The 21,201-nt window shown below is 39.6% G+C and overlaps 1 protein-coding gene and 2 non-coding genes across 4 annotated transcripts in view; 2 read left to right on the top strand and 1 right to left on the bottom strand.

Annotated features, from left to right (window-relative positions):
* Positions 1-1,260: 1,260 nt before the first annotated feature.
* On the bottom strand, positions 1,261-1,395 carry LOC119825842. Its single transcript, XR_005287307.1, has one exon. It is a non-coding gene; the product is annotated as a small nucleolar RNA U109 (small nucleolar RNA).
* Positions 1,396-5,899: 4,504 nt separating this feature from the next.
* Positions 5,900-6,002, top strand: LOC119825878. The gene has a single exon (XR_005287334.1). It is a non-coding gene; the product is annotated as a U6 spliceosomal RNA (small nuclear RNA).
* A 2,572-nt stretch (positions 6,003-8,574) lies between these two features.
* The window catches only part of Ube2v2 (ubiquitin conjugating enzyme E2 V2), a 28,936-nt gene continuing 16,309 nt past the window's right edge, over positions 8,575-21,201 (top strand). Inside the window, exon 1 of one of the 2 annotated variants that reach the window (XM_038346223.2) lies at positions 8,575-8,622. In XM_038346223.2, the coding sequence (XP_038202151.1) occupies positions 8,607-8,622 (16 nt within the window). In that variant the 5' untranslated portion in view covers positions 8,575-8,606. Of the gene's footprint in view, positions 8,623-12,026; positions 12,048-21,201 lie in introns of those variants that run through there. The other variant, XM_038346224.2, reaches the window with a different exon arrangement.

The following is a 21,201-nucleotide window of genomic DNA, read 5'->3' as shown; positions in this document are numbered from 1 at the left end:
AGCGTTTGCTGAGCCAGAGTCCCGGACCAGGATCAAGGAGATACCCTTGACCAGAACTGAGTGGTTAGTATGTCTTGCCTTTAAAACAGTTTAAAATTTCAATTTAAAAACCCATGTAAATTGTCCCAAAATTTAGGGCCATTGGCTATCTCTGCTTATTTTACCTACATGGTAAATAAACACTGAATTAAACATACTTTTTGTCTTTTACCAAATTTTGTTCCTTCAATTTTTAGGTGTACTATGAGCCAAAATGAATCTGGACCAAGCTAACAACTCTATATGCATTCTTACTTAAAGCCATTTTGGTACTAAGTACACTACATTAAAAAAAACTAAACTAAACATTAATCACGTATAGACAGTCTGCATGCACATAATAATTCATATATTTTAATAAGGGCAGTTTTGAATATTATTGCTTATTGGGATTATATTTTCTATAATTATAAAAGGAAGCAACATAAGTATCTCCAGTAAACATGTATATCTATAGTCCAGCCTTAATAAAATTCCTTACATTTAACAGTTTTATATTAGGAATATTTTGATGAAATCATATGAATGTTATCTTACTCATTACACAAATGTGATAAAAACTGTGTAAGTTAGAATCTGTTTTGAAAGGAAATCCTTATCAAAAACTGTAACATTACATTACATAGCTCAATGAAAATTTTGACTCAACCAGGTGGTGGTAGTGCATGTCTTTAATTCTGGCACCCGGGAGGCAGAAGCAGGTGGGTCTCTGTTAGTCTGAGGCCAGCCTGGTCTACCGAGTGAGTTCCAGGACAGGCTTCAATGCTACACAGAGAACCCCTGTCTTGAAGAACAAAACAAGAACAAAAATTTAAAAAAAAATTTTTTTTTTTTACTTTTTATTAGGGAAGGGGGTGTTCCACAGTGGGGTGAAGGGACAGGAGGGGGGCAGGAAAAGAGGAAGAAGAGAAAGGGGGAAGGGAGAGGGGGAGAGAGAGAGAGAGGGAGAGAGAAAGGGAGAGAGAGGGAGAGAGAGGGAGAGAGAGGGAGAGAGAAGGAGAGAGAGAGAGAGAGAGAGAGAGAGAGAGAGAGAGAGAGAGAGAGAGAGAGAGAGAGAGAGAGAGAGAGAGAGAGAGAGAGGGGAAGCAGAGAAGTGGGGAGAGAGGCAGAGGTGAAGCTGCCTCTCCGAGAAGAAGATGAAAAAAAAAGAACAAAAAAAATTTTTGATGCTAACAAGTGTTTTATATAAACAATTAGCATTTTAAGGTTTATGAAACTTTTTTATGTAGGAGAAATATACTACTACTCAACCTCTACTGTAAGGCTGGTAACCCTGAGAACTCCTTGATCAATGTAGCATGTAATGGATACATTCCTACTCCCAAAGAGAAGAGGGGCAGACATGTCCACGTGCAAGGTTTATGAAACTTTTTACCATACCAAAATTTAGAATGTTTAGAGTATCCAGATTTGTAAAGTAGTTTGTATTTACTTGTTTGTACCTTTTTCTTTTCACCTTTATTGATTTTTTGTGGATTTCACATCATACATTCAGATCCCACTCATCTCCCGTCCCCTTGCATCCACCCTTTCTCCCTGCAATCTCCCCCTCAAAACAAAGCCAAATTTAAAAGAAAAACCCCAAACCAAACAAAACAAGGAAACAAAACGAAGGAGAAGTAGGAGGAGGAGGAGAGGCTGATGGTGGTGGTGGTGGAAGCTGTGGTGTGGCTTGTTGAGATGCACAGTTTACCTGTTAGTCTGGTCTTCACTTGCAAGTGTTCATTGCCAGGAGTCATTGGTCTGGCTCAAGGCTTCTCTGGCTTCTTCTTAAAGAATCAGCTCTTAGATTTGTTGATTTTTTTTATTGTTTTCCTTGTTTCTAATTCATTGATTTCTGCTCTTATTTTTATTATTTCTTGCCTTTGACTGGGTTTGGGTTTGTTTTTGTTTTCTGGTTTTTTTTTTCTCTCATTTCCTGAGTCACATCACCAAGCCATTCATTTGTGCTTTCTGAGTTCTTAAATATTGGCCCTTAGAGCCATGAATTTCCCTTATAGAACTGCTTTCAATGTATCCAAGAGGTTTTATTTGTTGAATTTTCATTTTCATTTAATTCCAAGACATTCTTTATTTCTTCCTTGATTTCTTCTTTGACCCATTCATCACTCAGTAACGAATTATTTGGTTTCTCTCCATGAGTTCTAATGTTTACTAGACACTTGTTTGCTATCATTTTTTGTAGATGGAATGGTGGGCTGTGTCCTGCCACCTGGCTAGCTTTACCCAAAATAATTACATGGATTATTTAAAAAGAATACAATTGTATTCTTTTAAACATTGCCTGGCCCATTAGTTTTAGCCTCTTATTAGCTAATTCTCACATCTTGCTTTAACCCATATTTAGTAATCTGTGTAGCACCATGAGGGGTGGCTTATCAGGAAGATTCTTAACCAGCGTCCATCTTGGAGAGGAGATATATGGCATCTGCCTGAAGCGTCTGCCTGACTCAGCTTTTTTTCTCCCACAATTCTGTTCTGTCTACTCCACCTATGTTCTGACCTATCAGGCCAAGCAGTTTTCTTTATTAATTAACCAGTCAAACAACAGATATACAGATGACCCTCCTCCATCAAATTTTAAGTTTTAAATTGTGGTCAAAAAGGTTGTAAGGAGTGATTTTAATCTTTTTTAAGTTGTTAAGATTTAAATATCCAGGATATTGTCCATTTTAGAAAAGCTTCCATGTGCTGCTGAAGAGAACGTGTATTCTTTGGTGTTTGAGTGGACATTCAGTAGTTATCTGTGGAATCTATTTAGAGTATGATGTCAGTTCATCCTTCTGTTTTTTTGTTTATTTTTTGTACAGATGGCATGTCTGTTGGAGTAAGTAAGGCATTGAAATCTCCTCCTACTAGGTTGGTGATTGCTATTTAAATCCAGTTGCAGATTTTTTTTAATGGAATTAGTTATAGCAGAATTTGGTGCATGTGTGTTTAGGACAGTAATGTCTTCTTGGTTACCGGTTCCCTTTATTAGATGAAGTGTCCCTTTTTAATCTGTTCTGATTAGTTTTACTTTGAAGTCTATTTTGTCGGACGTTAGAATAGTGATGTATACTTGCTTCCTGCCTTCATTTTTGTTGAATTCAAGGAAGACTTTAATTTCTTTATTTCTTCCTTGACCCAGGAGTGGTTCAGTAATTGACTGTTTAATTTCCATGAGTTTGTAGGCTTTCTGAGAGTAGTATTGTTGTTAAATTCTAACTTTAATCCTTGGTGATCTGATAAGACACAGGTGGTTACTCCAATTTTTTTGTTTCTCTTATAACTTATGTTAACCCATAATTCTTGTCTGTGTTAGCCACATGGCTTGGTAGTTTCTTCGGCGAGGCAGTCATGTTTTTATTGCTCTGTGTCTGGCTTCCTCTTTCTCTGGGTGACAACTGCAGACTGAAACTTCCCTCTTCCCAGAATTCTTGTTCCCCCGCCTCTACTTCCTGACTGGTTGCTCTGCCTATACTTCCTGTTTGGCTACTGGCTAATCAGCGTTTATTTAAAATACAAGTGACAGGATACAGATCATTATCCCACAGCAGGTATGGTTAAACCAATATATACAATCTTTAACAAAAAATTAACTTGAAACATAACAAATGGCTTAGAATTTAAAAAAAATCTATACTAGCTAATCTTAGTTTGCTATAACATACTATGTATATGACAACTCTTCTAAAAATATACTGTATATGTAACTTAGATTCAACTCTTGTTCAAAAAATAGTTTTATAAAAAAATGAAGATTTTAAATAATAGCCATTATGGTTAAATGGTACATGCTCTATGACTTCACCAGCATCTTAAGCAGACCACATTGGTATAATTCCATTGACAGTGGTTTCTGTCCCACCCAGTCCCAAAGAAGCACATGGAGGCCTACATTAATTATAAATTGGTTGGCCTATTATCTCAGGCTTTCTTATTAAGTAACTCTTACATCTAACAGTAACCCGTAATTCTTGTCTGTTTTAGCCACATGGCTTGGTACCTTTTATCAGCAGGGTGTTCTCATCTTGCTTCCTCTGTGACTGGGTAATGACTGCAGACTGAAACTTTCCTCTTCCCAGAATTCTCCTATTCTGGTTGCCCCACTCATGCTTCCTCCCTGGCTACTGGCCAATTAGCAATTTTATTAAACAAGTACAAGAGACAAATCTTTACAGGGTACAAGACCATTGTCCCGCAGCATAATTCAACTAAGGAAACTCATAAAATTTCTTAGTCCTACTGAGCTTTTGTTTTATCATTGTATTCTCTTTTTAAAGACAACAGAAGGTCTCTAAAATATCTTTGACTAGGATGGACTTTTATACGATAATAAATAAATTCTTAAGATTATAAAGTTATACTCAGGTTAACAGAATCTAACATAGAGATGTAGGTCTAACCATTTATATCTCTGCTAACTGATCAGCACCAGGCTTGTAGAAAATTTTAAATAAAAACAATATATGTTTAATAAATATATAATCAAGTATATCTATGTACATATTTTATAAATATGGTATATTTGGTAAATAAGGTTTATAAATTCCTAAGGAATAACAAGGTCAACAGTAATTGACTTGAGGATATTTGTCTAGCCTCCATCCACCTTTGCTAACCTTGGTAAACTTTAGGTATTTGGATGCTTTTAAGTTTTATTTTGATGCTAAAGGATTTTTTCTGAAGTATGAAGATAATTTTATTAGAGTTTAAAAGGAGAATGGTCAGGCAGGCAAGCAGTAAAGCAGCTGCCTGGAGGGGAGAAGGAAAAAGCTGGGTATTTGAACTGACGTGAAGGTCAGATATGTGGCTGGCAAGTGGCCATGGGGCAAGGAGAAGAGAAGCTTTAGAGAAAATGAAAGGAAGTTCAAAATATTGAGCAGGGGGAGCCCAAAATGTTACGGAAAGCATGATTAGAAGAGAGAAGGAAAGGCACAATCACAAATGGGAGACGTACACTCCTGTATGGCTTTGCCCTAAAGCCTCCGCCGTCGGGGGAGCGTGGTGGTGGGGGGCAGTAATACAGTCTCTCTTTAAAGGACTAATTATTCTGCCTATCTCTTTATCATGGACTACCCCTATGTTTCAAGGGGTATTCCCTTAGCCAAAGTGACTGAACCAGTCTACTTGCATTGTTAGCTCTCCACCCCCTAGAGATGATGCTGAAGTATTTTTAATTAATCTTCAACTCTAATTTTTAAGACTTAAACTTAACAAAGATAAAACTGTAAAGTCTTAATCTTTTAAAAAATACGAACTCAAAAACTGTTACATAACTCATTTAGTAACAAGCTTTATTCAACTCCTATATGTGTTTGCAAGTTTAAGCCTAAAGCAAGTAACTAAAAACAAAGTTTAACTTTGTCATTTATTCTGGGAGAATGAATGTACTTTCAGTTGTAGCAGGCATTGTAGCAATAGCTACTTCTTCAAGTAACTTATTTGTGCCTTCAGGATGTGCCCAGGCTTGATCACATATATACCCCTTCAATTCGATGAAGGATTACTGTTGTGCACATCCAATTGTATGATATTGTGGGTCAGCTAATGCCTACTTCATGATGGAAGTGCAGGTTAAATAAGTACTGGCCCCATGTCAAGCACTCAGTTTACACTAAGGGTAAAAAGCTGTCTTTAAATGGCAGTCTTTGTCTAAAAATGGCAGTCTATGTGTCTTTCCAAAATCCCATGGGTCTCTGCTGTGTTTCACATGCAGAATCTTTCAAATGTTCTAAACAGTGTCCCTGTCTGTCAGATACCTCGAGTTCCATCAGTTCCCCCGAATCATATGGCCCAAATGGCACAGCTTGTACAGTAGTCTGGACTTGTTGCAGAGCATTATCCTATTCTGGACCCAACTCAAAGCTAGTGTTTTGTGCTCAGGTCAGCAGCACATATACTAAAATTGAAATGATGCAGAGATTAGCATGGCCCCTGAGCAAGGATGACACAGAAATTTGTGAAGGGTCCAGATTTTTGAACATTTTCATCTTTCTTAGATAAATCTTATTTTACCTTTGGTACATAAAATCAACCTGTTGATTTGTTTCCCATATGTGTAAGTAAACCAGAATGACCAAGAATGCTTTGAGTTATTGTCTGACAATACATTTTCAGTTTAAGAACAAGACTGACTGGTGGTCGGGTAAGCTTAGTTTGCTACTTATATTAACCATTTTTCATTCACTGGATTGATGTATTCATATAGATCTTCAACAATTAACACAATAAGTTATTTTTAAGCTAGGCACTTTACCAATAACTGGCAACACAAAAAAATAATAAAAATTTAAACTCTGATAAACTCCTATATTATTCTTTCCTCTGCAATATTCTGGCTTAGTGTATCATTGATTTCCTGGTACTGACAATAAGAAAAATGTGGAATGTGTACACAGCTTTTCTTATAAATTCTATATCTGCAACATAATAATTAATTAACTATTAATTAGCTTGCTCTAAAATTAATACAAATTCTTTGTGAAGTTCCATATGTTTTTGCCTTATGCTATAAAGTCTACCTAGTTAATTAGGATTGTCTGTGTCCTTTTGAAAAAGTACCGCCACCTGTTTTTGTCTTTTCCCTTGGGGCTCAGGGATTTATGTATAAAAGGAAAAGCATATATGTATAAGATGCAGAGCGATTGCATCAACCAAGGTTGAGGGATGATTTCAAGGATACAATCTCTTCCTTTCACACCACTGCACCACTCAGGACCGATATACATATGAACTCACAGAGACTGTGGAAACACAGTCACGGCCTGGACAGATCCAAGCTCTGAGAGGGGAAAATGGACATGGGCTCCCACCCTTTACCAAGAAGCTACCTGTAACGGATACCTGCTGTTAAAAACGTATTTGGTTTTTCCAGTGAGTCTCAATGGGCATATTAACCACACTTCAGATTAAACCCCATGCCTAGAAGTAGCATGGCAACAAAAGATGCTTTTGTAGAGTTTTTGTCTCATATTGCTTTGTTTGGGATTTTTTTGTTTTATTGAGTTTTTGCTTGTATATTTTAGTTTCTGTTTTTGTGGGGTATTTGTGTGTGTGTGTGTTTCTTTTGTTTTTTTTTTTTTTTGAGACTGGGTTTCTCCGTGTAGCTCTGGCTGTCTTGGAACTCCTTCTGTAGACCAGGCTGGCTTCGAACCACAGAGATCCACCTGCCTCTGCCTCCTGAGTGCTGGGATTAAAGGCATGTGTCACTGCTGCCTGCCTGACAAAAATTTTTTAATTAAGGAAAAGTTGGTTGGTTATTACTATAACATTTTTGTCAGTATTGCCACAGTAGGTATATATTGCAGGCAGATCATTATTTTAAGTTGCAGGGTTCACAACTGGGTAAGATTGATAGTTACTTTTATTTTCTGGTAGTCTTTCTAGTACCTTATACCACTGCGAATTCTAGTTAATAGACATGAAACATCTAGTTGAGCACAAACTGGATTTTTCCATGTTTATAATTTATATAATTATAAACAAGTGATATGTTCAGCAGCAGGGTTTACTGTCAGGTTGTCAAGGGTAACCAATAGCATTGTGAGTAGCTTATATTATTTGCCTGTGTGGGGTGTCTATTGTACCTGACTTTGGATATTGTAAACAGACTTTTAGAGTATGGAATTTTTAAAGACTTTTAAAGTTGTACTGTATTTTATATTATGATATATGGCATCTTGGAGGACAGGTAAGAAAGGAAAGTGATGTGTTTGTCAAGTTGTCAAGGAGTGAACTTGTGTTGACTAATGTTGATTGTCAAATTAACACAAATGGGAAGATATAATCTCAGTTTAAAAACTGCCTAATTCAGATAGGCCTGTGGGCAAGTCTGTGGAGCATTTCCTTAATTGCTAGTTGATGTAGGAGGACCCAGCTCGGTATAGGTAGTACCATCCTTGGGTAAGTGGGCCTGAGCCTATAAATGAGGTAGGTGAACATAAACTTGAAGGAAGCTGCTAAGCAGTGTTTCCCCATCTCTTTCTTCTTTAAGCCCCTGCCTTGAGTTTCTGCCCCGGCTTCCCTTACTGATGACTATAACGTATAAACTAAAATTCCTAAATTGCTCCTTAAGCTGCTTTTGGTTATGATGTCATCAGAGCAACACCACAGCCCAAATGTAACATTGCAGGCCTGCACTAGCGTGACTCTGACTCTTTGGAATATTGTTTTTCAAGACAGCTGTCAATACCCACATTTTATTTTGGTTCTTAATAAAACGCTTGGTGTGATGTAACTACTATCGTTTGTCTAGACATTGTTTCAATATTTAACACAAAGATTCATTGGAGGAGTCCCCCTTGAACAACTAAGAGACAGTATTGGAGCTCACGGATTTTTAAAAGGCTTTTTAAGCTCTTGCGAAAGGTTGTCTTCGTCTCCTCACCCCTCCCGAGGTTTTTCTTCGGCGTTTATTGTAGAATCAAGTGTCCCAGCGATCAGCAAAAGCAAAATCCGACCGGGTGCACAGGAACCGAGGAGCGTCCCCACTGCGGGGGGTCCTCTGTGACGCAGAGAGGAGCGCTGACGGAAGTGACGCGTGACGTCCTGCGTGCGGCGGCTGCGTCTGGTAGCAGGAGAAGATGGCGGTCTCCACAGGTCGGTTCCTAGCCCCGGTCCGTCGCGCTGTCGCTGCTGGCTGTTCGGGCGGTCGCGCGGGGCTGTGGGTGCGCAGTGCGGAGGGCCACGCGGGACGCGGCGGGGGAGAGCGGGTGGCGGGGAGGTCGGGCCGCGTGTCCGAGCCCACGGGGACGGCAAACCTGCGCGCCCACTGCCCGCGGCGCCCTGCGGGAGCCCCGACTCAGCAGGCCGCCGCCGCCTCCGCCGCCTCTGCCGCGCCGGGGTGGGATGTGCCGGGGCGGCCCGGCCTGGCGGGTGTCCCCGCACGTCCGCGAGGGATCCTGGATGGCGCTGGGGGGGTCTCGGCTGGGATCCCACCAGACACGTGCGGGAGGACAGGACTAACCGGGAGGACGGCCGCTGTTTCCAATGAGGGAACGATGATTTCGCTTAGCCGGCCGAATGTGTGCTGTTTTTTTATTTAAGCGAAAAACTACAGTACCCTGCGCAAGACGAACGCCAATTGCAGAGCAGTTGCTGCTTAGCTGAGGGTTCGATTCCCATTTACAGTGTTCGGTTTCCCATTTAGGAAATTGTAATTTAAGTGTTGATGGGGCTTAGAGATTTGACGACTTAATGTAAATTAAACCAGGTTCAGAGTGTGGAGTTTTAGCATTTAAAGATGATGGCTCATAAGATTTATATTTTTCTAGTTTTTGTTGAATCTAGGTTGTAGAAATGGAAGAGGTTGGGAGGCTGTTGGGATTGTTACATTACCTATATATACATTTTTCACAATGATTAAGTCTTACCTTCGTTGTGTGTCATAGACAGTAAATTCTTCAGCAGTTTTATCTCGGGGAAGTAAATCACCCTTCTGGCCAGAGCTGATTTAGACCAAGGATTATTTTTAACGTGACATTTGAATGCTCTAACTCTGATTTCTTTACTCTTTATTAGAAATGTATGTTCTTATGAACCGAACCATGATTTTTAAGAGTTGTGCTCAATACTTCAAAATTTAAGTAATAAAATGGTGCATTATAATATGAAAAAATGTCTGTGATTGCATTTGTTTATTGAAACATACTTAACACTACTCTTATGAAAGAATGTTCGTTATTTTGAAAAGACCAGCAGTTATATTTATGAATGGCACAGAACTTTTTGTTAAGCTGTTTTGTTCTTGGAAATTGAATGTATACTATAAATAAGCTTTGGATTATTCGTGTCTTTATTCCATATTAGATACCTGTATCCTGTTTGTCATTTTCACCGGTTTTAGGCCAATGAAGTGGGAAAGCTTTGGTATAATTAAAATACATTTTAGAAAATTGGACTTATTTATTTATATTTTTGAGTCAGGGTCTCATGTAGCCAGGCTTGCCTTCTACTCTAACTGAAACAAAGTTTGGAGGAAAATGATTCAAATTAGACCAAGAATTTCTGTTGAGAAGATTTTGAAACCAAGGAAGTAAAAGCTTATACATAACTGGTACTCTCTTCCTAATGAGTAACTGGAGTATTCGTCAAAGGATGACCTTTATTTTAGTCTAGATAATGACTTTCATATATTTCTTACTAGATGAATTCAGCTTTTACACACTTACTTCTCACGCGGAAGTGTGTTTGCAGTTTCCTCATTCCTTTCCCTGTGTGTCAGGAGGATTTCGTAAAACTTAGCTTAAACATTACTCAGGGGAAAGGATGTTTATTAATATTTAGTATCTGTAAAATTTGATTCATTTATTTTAATTTACCGTGTAAAAAAGAAATTTTTATGTGCTCTGTGGTGGTGTCTATACCTATAATCCCAGCACTGGTGTAGGATTGAGTTCCTCATGCGCCTGGCCTGCATAATGAAGTCATTAGCTTGAGCTAGATAGTAAAGTCCGCCTCAAAAGGAAACAAAAACCAAATACACTGCTGTAGTAGTTTTTAGATTTACAAAAAATATTGTGATGATGGTGAGGTGGGCATATCTCCCCTTGATTGCGTAGTGTAACACGTTTGTCAAAATTAATGGCCCAGTATGTTAACATGTTGTAAGTCCAAATCATATTTCCAGTTTTTAGCTTAGGTCACCTTTTGGTATTAAGTACCCAATTTAGCTATCACGTTACATTGTAACATGAAATATTAAAAACAATCCCTTAGATTGTGTTAGTATTGTGATGGTACTGTAGTTTTTTGAATGAAGATGCATGGGAAACTTAGGGGTAAAAATGAAATTTTACCTTTGTGTAGGTCTGTGTTAGGAAAGGAAACAAAGACAAATATTCTTCTCAGAAGTGGTCAGAGTTGTGTGTACTGAGAGACTAATGTGGCAGTATTCTGATTTTCTTACTGCTCTAGACCTCTGCTCTTTAGCTGTGTCACTTAATCACTAACTCTTGTTTTCCTGATGTGTGGATGCCAATGCTCACAAGTAGTACTGCAAGAAGATGACTTGAGCCTCGCTGGAGAGATGGCTCAGAGGTTAAGAACACTGGCTGTTCTTCCAGAGGTCCTGAGTTCAATTCCCAGCAACCACATAATGGCTCACAACCATCTGTAATGAGGTCTGGTGCCCTCTTCTGGCACAGATGTGTACATGCAGGAGGAACATTGTATACATAATGACTTGAGCCTCAGAACTGTGTGATAGAAGAGTTGAACTCTATGTATTTCCAGCCGGAAACTTTGATTACTGGCTTAGAAGATTTTTCTTGATGTTCTTGATATACATATGTTCTTGATAAACTCTTGATACTGTGATCAAATAATATAGCCCCGTCATACAGACAATCCTTTCTGTACAGAGTGGTTTGGGGAAGTAAAAATGGCAGTGAAATTTGTGTGTAATAATTAAATGAAAAGGTTATTCTGAAATCTTTTAAACTGTCAAGACATGAAAAACTCTTGTTAACTACAAATGTGAGGATAGTAGTAAAATTAATAGCTTAGACATATTAAAGACATTACTGTTTCATTTTCTGATGAAACACTTGCCAAATGTAGTTTGATTACCACTCTTTTCTTCTAATTACATAAGTTAGGATACAGAACAAGGAGCTTCCTTCTCAAGATTTGGTGAATAGGTAAATACTTGTAAATTTTATTATCCATCAGTATTTTACCCTTTGTCTCCTCAGTGTTATGGACTGTCAGAGATTGCTGTGTGGAGGTTTTTCAGTACTATGGCATTGTCCTTTGGATTTTGTTGGTACTGGGATTGAATCTAGGGATTGTGCTCTATTCCCAGCCCTGTTTTGATTTTTTTTTTTCATTTGATACAGGGTACTGCTGCTTAGTTGCCTGATAAACAGTCCTTGAACTTGTGATTCTCCTGTCTAAACCTTCTGAGTAGCTGTGGTTACAGGCCGGTAGCACCAGAACTATTTGAAATCATTCTTTTCTTATAACCAATTGTTCCATTTGTGTGGATGAAGTATCTTGGAAGACGGAGGCTGGAGAATTTCAAGGTCATCCATCCTTGGCTGGAGGTGTAGACTGCTCTTACACTTGGCTACATCATAGTTTGTTTTGCTTGTGTATGTGTATACGTGCATGCCTCATGGGATACACGAGCCCCTTTGTCAAAACAAAGGACTGGGAAGATGCTCAATCAGTGTGGTGTCTTTGGGGAAGCATGGGTACCGTAGTTACAATCTCCAGAACCCACATACAGCTGGAGGGCACAGGTAGAGTTCATTGGTGACCTAGTGTTTGGGGTGGTGTGGGCAAGACAGGCGGATTTCTAGAGCTTATGGCCATACTCTAACTAATCAGTAAACTCCAATTTCATGGGAAAAACTATCTCAAAGAGTGAAGAAGATGTTGAGGAAGGCATTTGATGTTGACCTCTGGCCTCCACATATACACACCGTGTACTTGATGTACTTGATAGCATAGGATGGTGGAGGAAGTTTGGAGTAGTTGGGTTGGTGTTAATTACACCGTGCCAATGGAAATTTATGCAAATGAGAACTATTCATACCAAGGTTACCTAACTGAAAATATTCACCTAGTAATTAATTTGGGAACTCTTTCACATTAAACTTCAAAGTAGGTAGAAAACATGTTGACTGAACAATAAAATTCATTGCTTGAGAACTGTTGTAGAGTAAGTCTGAATGATGGAAGATAGGCTGTCCGACCAGGTTTGGGAGTGGTGTTTTGTTTACAGAGTTGTAGTTCTTTTGTCTGAGAATAAAGACATTTTCAGTTTAAGTTAGAATCTTACAAAGCTTCAGGCTACAAAAGAGAAGTCTGAACCTTAAAGTCCTTACACTTGTTGAATAATAGTTGTAATAGACAGTACATTTTAACTCCGCTATCTTCTGAGCCATTTATTTGTAGATGAGCAGTAGAACTCTAGGCATGAAATGGCTTTGTTGAAATTATTTAAATGAATAACCCAGCCATAAGGCCAAACTTGAGTTATGGAACATGGGATGAGTAATACATAAACTTTGTTGCTAGCTCTTTTTTTGACATCATTTTGTTAATAGTCCTTGCTAGTCTTTTGAGCAGATTCTTTTATCGTTTTAGTGCCGCTCTGGTTTATGTGTTCTTTGGTTTATTTGTGCATATCTAGTGATGCGAAACCAGCTGTGATGACTAATGCCTGGAATCCTGCACTTGAAGCAAGAGAATTGCTGTAAATTTGAGGACAGCCTGTGCTACATAGTTCCCGGTCAGACTAGGCAAAAGAGTCTAACTAAAAACATGGAAGCAGGAGGAAAAATGGAAAACTAGTGATGTTATTTCATGAAGAAACTAATGATAGAGGTTAAAGACATAGATTATTAAAACTTCATCCTTTATGGGATGAAATGATGTATTTAAAATTTAAAAAAATGGGCAGACAGATTAGTTGGCTCAGTGGTTAAGAGCACTTGCTGTTGTTAAAGAGGACCCAGGTTTGGTTCCCAGCACCCATGTAGTTTTTAATCATCAGTGACTCTATTCTAGGTAATCCCATGTCTTTTTTTTTGACCTCCACAAGTAATAGACTTATGTGTGGTACATATACATACGTTTAAGCAAAGTGCTTGTGCACATAAAACCTAATTAAAAAAGAAAAAGGAAAACTGTCTATAGTGTCTAAATATTGTTTCACATTAACAGATTTTTTTGTAAGATTTTTTTGTAAATTTGGCATTTCAGCACAGTAAAAATGTAATTGTTTTTGTAAGGATAGTTATAAATTACTTTCTTTTTGAAGTTATTTTGAGGGAAGGAGGGAAAAGAAGGTTATTGGTAATGCTGTGAATGGTTGATACGGGGTCATTTTTATAGTGGGTCTAGACCCAGTATGATTCATTAAGTCTTAAACCTTTCTTTATCCTATCTATTATTCCTAAAGTGGCCCTTTTTGGTGTGGGTGTGCTGCTGGGGATTGAACCCAAGTACTTGTGAGTGCTAGGGAAATGCTCTGCTGAGCTATTCTCCCCACCCCCAAACTAAATCTTTCAGAACTACCTCACTTACCCATTTTCCCAAATAGGCCTTTAGACAAGACCGCTGTCTTAGTTACTGTGTTCTTGCAACCATGACAAAGGCAACTTGTAGGAGAAAGAGTTTCTTTGGGGCTTATGGTTTCAGGGGATTAGAGTCTGTGACCACCATGACACCAGATAGTCAGGTGTAGTTCTAGATCTGTAGCTGAGAGCTCATATCTTGTGATACACAACCTTGGGGCAGAACAAGCACAGCGGGTATGGTGTGAATCTTTAGACTCAAGGCACTTTCCCAGAGATATATCTCCTCCAACAAGGTCATACCTAATTCCAAACAGTTTCATCAACTGGGGACCAAGTATTCATATTTGCCTTTGGGGATCATTCTCATTTAAACTGCCCTATTCCGCTTCCTGTCCTTATAAGCTTATAACTCCATTATAATGCAAAATGCATTTAATTCCACTTAAAAAGTTTTCATAATCTTTTATAGTCTCAACACAGTTTAAAAGTTCAAAGTCTTAGACTCAAGTCAATCTCTTAATTGTAGCCCCATATAAAATCAAAAAGCAAATTAATACTTCCAGCATACAATGACGCCGAATATATATTACAGTGAGGAAGAACTGGACCAAAACAAGACTTAACACCAGCTGGGCAAACTCCAGATCTCGTAGCTCCCTGTATAGTGTTAGGATGCTTAGATGATTCTGCCCTTCCAGCTTTGCTGTCGGCAACACACTTCTCTCTCCTGTGTCTGTTCCAGTCCCTGTCTGCAGTTCCCTTGGGAGACATCCCATGGTTCTGGCATCTTCCCTTGAGGTCTTGAGGTCTCTAACAAGTCTAGGCTTCATTTTCACAGCTTCACACAATGGCCTCTCGGGACTCCTCTGCCACATCTGGCCTCAGAGGCTCTTCTTAACCCCAGAGGAAGATTCCCACAGTCCTTTTCCTCATGTATTCCTCATCACTGTAGAGCCAGAGCAACATGGGCAACTGCCAGGAGACTACCTACCTGCTTTGAGGGCCTGGCCCCTAGGTTTTCAGAAGCTTTCCTTTGTTACCGCTTTTTAGGGGCAAAAAACTCCCCAGGCCTTTCCTGTTTACCAATTGGAAGGTTTGCATTTTATTTCCTAATGTGTTCTTTTTCACTTCGGACTGTATATTTTTATTTCTTTTTCCCTGTGTGCTCTTTTCCATTATGGACCTGCTTAAGTGGTTACTAAAAACCACGAGATAGAGTCACTATTAGGTTGTCTTGAACTCTCTGCTAAGGAAATTAATCCATTACTTTACAATTTATCCTCAGGCAGGTTCTTAGAACAAGGGCAGAAAGCCACATTCTTTGCCCATTTATCAAGAATTGTTCCTAGCCTTTGTTCCACCATCATAGGCCAACCCTCTGAAACTTTAAGTCCCAAATTAAACATTTCGTGTGATATTTTGTCACAGAAACAGAAAAGGAGCACAGAGGTTGATACTAGGGAGTGGGCTGATGCTGTGACAAGCTTAGTCATGACAGGGTTTTAGAGAAATGGGCAAGATTTTGGGTTGGGACAGGAGAATGCTTGAGCACTCTAAGCAGGCCTTCCTAGCAGGCGTTGGGAAGACAATACTGCCAAGAGAAGTGTAGGCCATGGAGGCCCAGCTCGTGAGGCTTGCCAGCCGCAGCAGCAGAAAGCTTGCATCTTAATCTGCAAGTTAGAAGCAGAGACAGGGCATACAAGGACTATCAGGACTGCTTTGAAGCCCACCCTCAATGACAGACCTCCTCCAACAAGGCCACGCCTCCTAATTTCTTTTCCAAACAATTCCACCAACTGGGGACCAAGTAGTCAAACAGATGAGTAAGCATATGGGGCCATTCTCATTCAAGCCACCATAAATCTCAGACTACCACCATATATTAGGTAAGACCAGGAAGATTGATCAGTAGCTCTGAGACCCTGATACCTAAGGGATTTCCAAATAACCTGTGGGAGAAGCCAGGAAAGCCCTGAGTGAACCTGTAAAGAACACGTAGAGTGGTACAGTCCTGAATGAATGTGTATTGGTGATATGCTTGTGGCCTTGTCAGACCTGCGGGAAACTGGTAAACCACCCCTCAGGCCTCAGGGATGACAAAAAATGTCTTTGGGTAGGAGTAGGAATGTCGACAGTTTGTGTAAAAACTAGCAACTAGTTTCCTCCTTGGTGTGTGTGTGTGTAGCCTGCAACTTCTGGCCTTCACAGACTCCACAGACCTCCTCCTGAGAATACTTAACTGCTTTCTCTGTGCTAATAATATAAATAAAATAATAAAAATGCTGAGATTCCCAGTTGTGTGTAGTCCATGCCATTCCATCAGAGTGTGCATAGCCCAGCAGTCCCGGGCTTCTCTGTATGTCTGTTCTTAATCCCCTTGTTGCTCCTAATCATGTCCAGAACCAAGCCATGCAGGATGCAGCAGTTACTAAAAACACCATTCTTCAGCCTTTGACCAGACAAATCATAAGGATGCTGAAACTTGAGTTCAGTTTTAGGGAGTTATTTTGCTACCTTAAAACCAACAACCCCCCCCCCCCCCCCGAGAAAAACAGCGTTGCTGAAATGTACTATTTGAATCTATTTAATGAGTACAGTCTATTGGAGTATAGTGTATTTAGAGGTGTGTGGAGTAGAATTTACAAAAAGTGCCAATCACTGATTTATTGATTTATTTAGTGATTTGCTTAGAGCACTGCTTGTACTGCCAAACATGACTTTACTTGCTATCCATAACAATGGGCCATTGCCCTTAACAACTTGCTGACTGCCACTTGCTGTAAAATTTCACCTGTTTGCTCACTCCACCTTGTGGTACTAAACATGAAAGACCTGAGACTGAGACCTTCCATGAGCTTCCCTGGCTCTGGTCCATCGGTGACATCGCTTTCACTGTCATTGGTGTGTTTCTTCAGGGAGGTTTCACAGTGGCACCGTCATTTCTACAGTCACTTTAAAGCATTTTCCGCTGCTTAGGAAGTAATTTTAAACACATTAGCACTGTCCTACTTCCCAGTGTCTGTCCTAATAGGTTTGCCCCTTTAGTCTTCATATGTGTTCACTTTATTCATTCTGTGTTACAGTTTGGATATGAGTACCCTTCTAAAGGTCTCGTGTTGAAGTCATGGCCTTGGTTTGGCAGATCTAGTCGTTTAGAGTTGATTGACTTTGATGTAATCAGTGGATTAACAACGCATTGATGCCTTTATATTTTGATGACAATTTGGGGAGGGGTGGAAAGTAGGAACCTGATTAAGGTTACTGGGATTCTTGTTCTGGCCTTTCCTCCCTGTTTTTGTGTTTCATGAAGGCTGTGAGGTAAGCAGTTTGTCTTCACTGTGCCCTTTCACCCTGATGGTTCTACCCACAGGTCTGAGACCAATGGCGACATCTCAGGAAGGACTTAACTCCTGAAATTGCCTCTTGTTGTTGAGGTAGTTTTCTTTCTCTCTTTCCTTCCTTCCTTTCTTCCTTCCTTCCTTCCTTCCTTTTGGTTTTTTTTTTTTTTTTTTTTTTTTTGGTTTTTTGAGACAGGATTTCTCTGTAGCTTTGGAGCCTGTCCTGGAACTAGCTCTTGTAGACCAGGCAGGCCTTGAGCTCACAGAGATCTGCCTGCCTCTGCCTCTCCGAGTGCTGGGATTAAAGGCATGCTCCACCTCCGCCCAGCAAGGTAGTTTCTTATAGTGATGGAAAACATGCTTTGTGTAATGTATTAAGGGTCATTTGTATTGCAGTGTGCATCAATACCTTTACTGGTTGTAGAAATGTGGCATAGCTATACTATGCATTTTATTTGTCCATTCACTTGTTGATGGACACTTGACTACTTTTAAAAATTTATTGTGGCTATTGGGAATAAGGCTGCTGTTAACATTCGTGTCTGTTCTGAAACGTGCTTTTTAACATAGAGACTTAGAAGTGGAATTGCTGGGGAATAGTGACAACTGTTGGAGGAACTACTGCCGTGCTCTTGCAGAGGAACTGACTTTACAGTCTTAGCAGCAGTGGCTGCTGATCTTGCTTTTTCCACATGCTTACCGTACTTCCTGACGTTTGCTTCCAGCCAGCCTGTGCATAGAATGTGGCGTGGTTTCTTACTGCTTTGTGTTTCTAGGAAACACAACACACACATTCTCATTCTCTCTCTCAAATAACCAAATGGAGAGTACTCAGATTGGCATCCACAATGCATCTGTGAACAAACTTGAGCTTCCTCTCTCCAGTTCTTACTCAACAGCAGACATTTGGCTTCACAAGTCACTTTGTCATTCCCACCACTGATTTGGACCATATAACCCTTTTTCTCTTCACCTAGAGCATTAGCAGCTACCTCTGACTCTGCGCTTCTCATAGAGTATGAAGTTTGGATTTAATGAGTTTCTGACATTGGGGGCCGGGAAGGAGATATTCAACTTTATCTTGTCACAGCCTAAGAGGCACCATGATAAAAGCCTTACTGTGGTTTTGATTGGTATTTCCCTGATGCCTAGTGATGAGTATCCTTTTGTATGTTAGCCGTTTATGTGTTCTTGAGGAAATTCCATGTTTATCAGTTTTTTCATTTTTAATCTTAAACTTTAAAATAGGGTGTCATGTAATCTAAGCCTTAAATTTAGTATGCAGCTAAGACTTTTAAAGCTTTTTGAAAATTAATTTGTGTGTGTGTGTGTGTTTGTGTGTCTGTCTGTCTGTCTGACCTGTGGGGAGTCGAATTTTCTACTTTTATATGGAACTTGGGTGTCAGGCTTGGTGGCAAGCACCTTTATCTCCTGAGCCATTTTGCCAGCTGGTCTTGAACTCTTGATCTCTGGGCTTCACTTACCAAGTAGCACAAGCTACTGTGGCCAGTTCTTTGACTGTTCTTAAATTGGGCTGCTTTTCCTTTTCTTCTCTTTGTTTAGTTGGAGAAGTTCTTTATTCTAGATAGAAATTCCTTCTCAGATAATATGCTTCACAAGTATTTCTCCCATTTTTTTGTCACTTGCCTTCACTTGACATAATACATAGATGTAGTAATAGAGAACTACATTTGATTATATTTTAAAAAGTACAGTTAGTTTTCAAGTCAACTGTGCAAAGAACATTCCTGCTTGCATAAGCACTGTGCCTTTTATGGTAGTGGGACTTATCTCAGTTCTTATTGCTACTGCCAAGTCTGCCTTTCAGAGAGACCACTGAGCCAGCTAGAATGTGTTTGAGCTTAGCTTTTAGAATCCCATCCTCCTCCTGTTCTTGTTACTCCTGTTCCCCTTCTTTTGAGAACTTGAGCTCATGCTTAGGTATCACTTTCTTTTCCTGCTTCTCCCACCACCCATTGCCTCTGCTCTACTAGGGAAGGAGCTACTGCCCTCAGAAGTCTGGGTTACCCTTCTGTCCCTTTGAGAACTCAGGCTTTTGAATTCTTGAGTTTTTGCTGCTATTCTTAGGGCTAGGTTCATCCTTTCCTAAGCCTTTACTCTGCCCATTCATCCCAGTCAATGTGTTTGTTCTCCTTTTTGGTGTGGGTGTTATCTTTAGAGCCTTGTGTAGATTTGTCTTTTGGTAAGTGCTTTATTGCCTAGCTTGCCCTTTGTTTTCTAATTGATGACCTTGTGGTTTTATATGGTTACCATGGGACAGAGTGGCAGGAGTCTGATTTCACCTTAAGACTTGAAGTTTAACTTCACATTAAAAAAGCATTGTAGCTAGTAATTAGGAATGTTGCATACCATCTATTCTGTGGAGATATTGTAATTTGCCTAGGTCTTTCAGTGTAGTGACTGTAATGTTACTGAAAAGTACAGATAATGCACAGATTGATATACTTTGATTTGTGCTAGTATCAGCTACCCAAGTTACCAGCTGCTGTTTATTAAACAGTACCAACTGATGGAGGAGTGTCTATGTGTTACTTTCATTGATTAATAAAAAACTGCCTTGGCCCTTTAAGAGACAGAAAATTAGGTAGGCGGAGTAGACAGAACAGAATTCTGGGAAAGAGTGGGGAGACGCTTCAGGCAGTCACCATAGGCAGTCGCCATGCTTCTCCTCTCTGAGATGGACGCAGGTTAAGATCTCTCCTGGTAAGCGACACCTCGTGCTACACAGATTACTAAATATGGGTTAAAGGAAGATGAGAGAATTAGATAATAAGAGGCTGAAATTAATGGGCCAGGCAGTGTTTAAAAGAATATAGTTTCCGTGTAATTATTTTGGGTAAAGCTAGCCGGGTGGCGGGACGCAGCCCGCTGCTCCTTCTACAACCCACACGAGGTAATTCCCTCAGAGGAAATGCTTGTTAGTGAAAAATCTTCGACTTTTTTTTGAAGGGTTTACCTCATAAACAGTGGTTTGAAGGAATAGTTGTTTATTTTGTTTTATTCAGTCTTTAACTTTCTGGATTACTCAGGAGAGCAATTGTAACCAGTTAGTCTTTGTCAGAAAACCACACATCTAACTTGTAAAGTATGTGCCATTCCTAATTTTACTGAAATTATAACTAGATGAGAGGACGGAGTGTTGTTACTTGTCTGTACCCCCTCTTTATTCTAAGGAAAGCACACCTTCATAGTTCTTCGGTAAACATTGTTAGCTGCTTTACTGGAGTGTGTTAAACTACTGCCATGTTCTCCCTTGAGCTTGTCTATTTCCTTGCACCACCTGTAGCATGTACAGACAACTTGGTGCTTTGTGCTTGCATGAACCCATTAACCTGGTGTTATCATTGGGTCTTAAGATCTTAGGGAGAGGCATTTTGTCCCCGAATGTTCAGTCTCAGCAGCACTATTGAGAGTAAAAGCATTTGCTGTAAGCTCAGCACATTTTACACTGGGTACCTATTGTGGTGTCATCATTTCTGGTGGTATTGGCTCTATGCCAGTGACTTAAGAACAAGAAAATACAAGTACAGTTTTACATAGTGGTTTTTTGCAGCATTTAATTTACCATTCAGAAATGATGGAATCTAAAGGTATGTTATGCCCAAATTCATTAACATAATCGAGGCTTATTTCCTCTTTATCTAGTGGTATTAATATGTAACAAATAGATTTGTGAATGAGTAATCCAAATAGTTTTAGAGTGTTTTGAAGAGAGATGGTCAGAGTCTTTGTGATCATCACACAGAGTGTGATTAATAATTGTGTGATTAATTTTCCTGTCTATATAGTAA

Source organism: Arvicola amphibius, chromosome 10 (genome assembly GCF_903992535.2).
Source record: "Arvicola amphibius chromosome 10, mArvAmp1.2, whole genome shotgun sequence".
Lineage (NCBI taxonomy): Eukaryota > Metazoa > Chordata > Mammalia > Rodentia > Cricetidae > Arvicola > Arvicola amphibius.
Note: the sequence above shows the minus strand (reverse complement) of the source record. Positions and strands in the feature narration are given on the sequence as shown.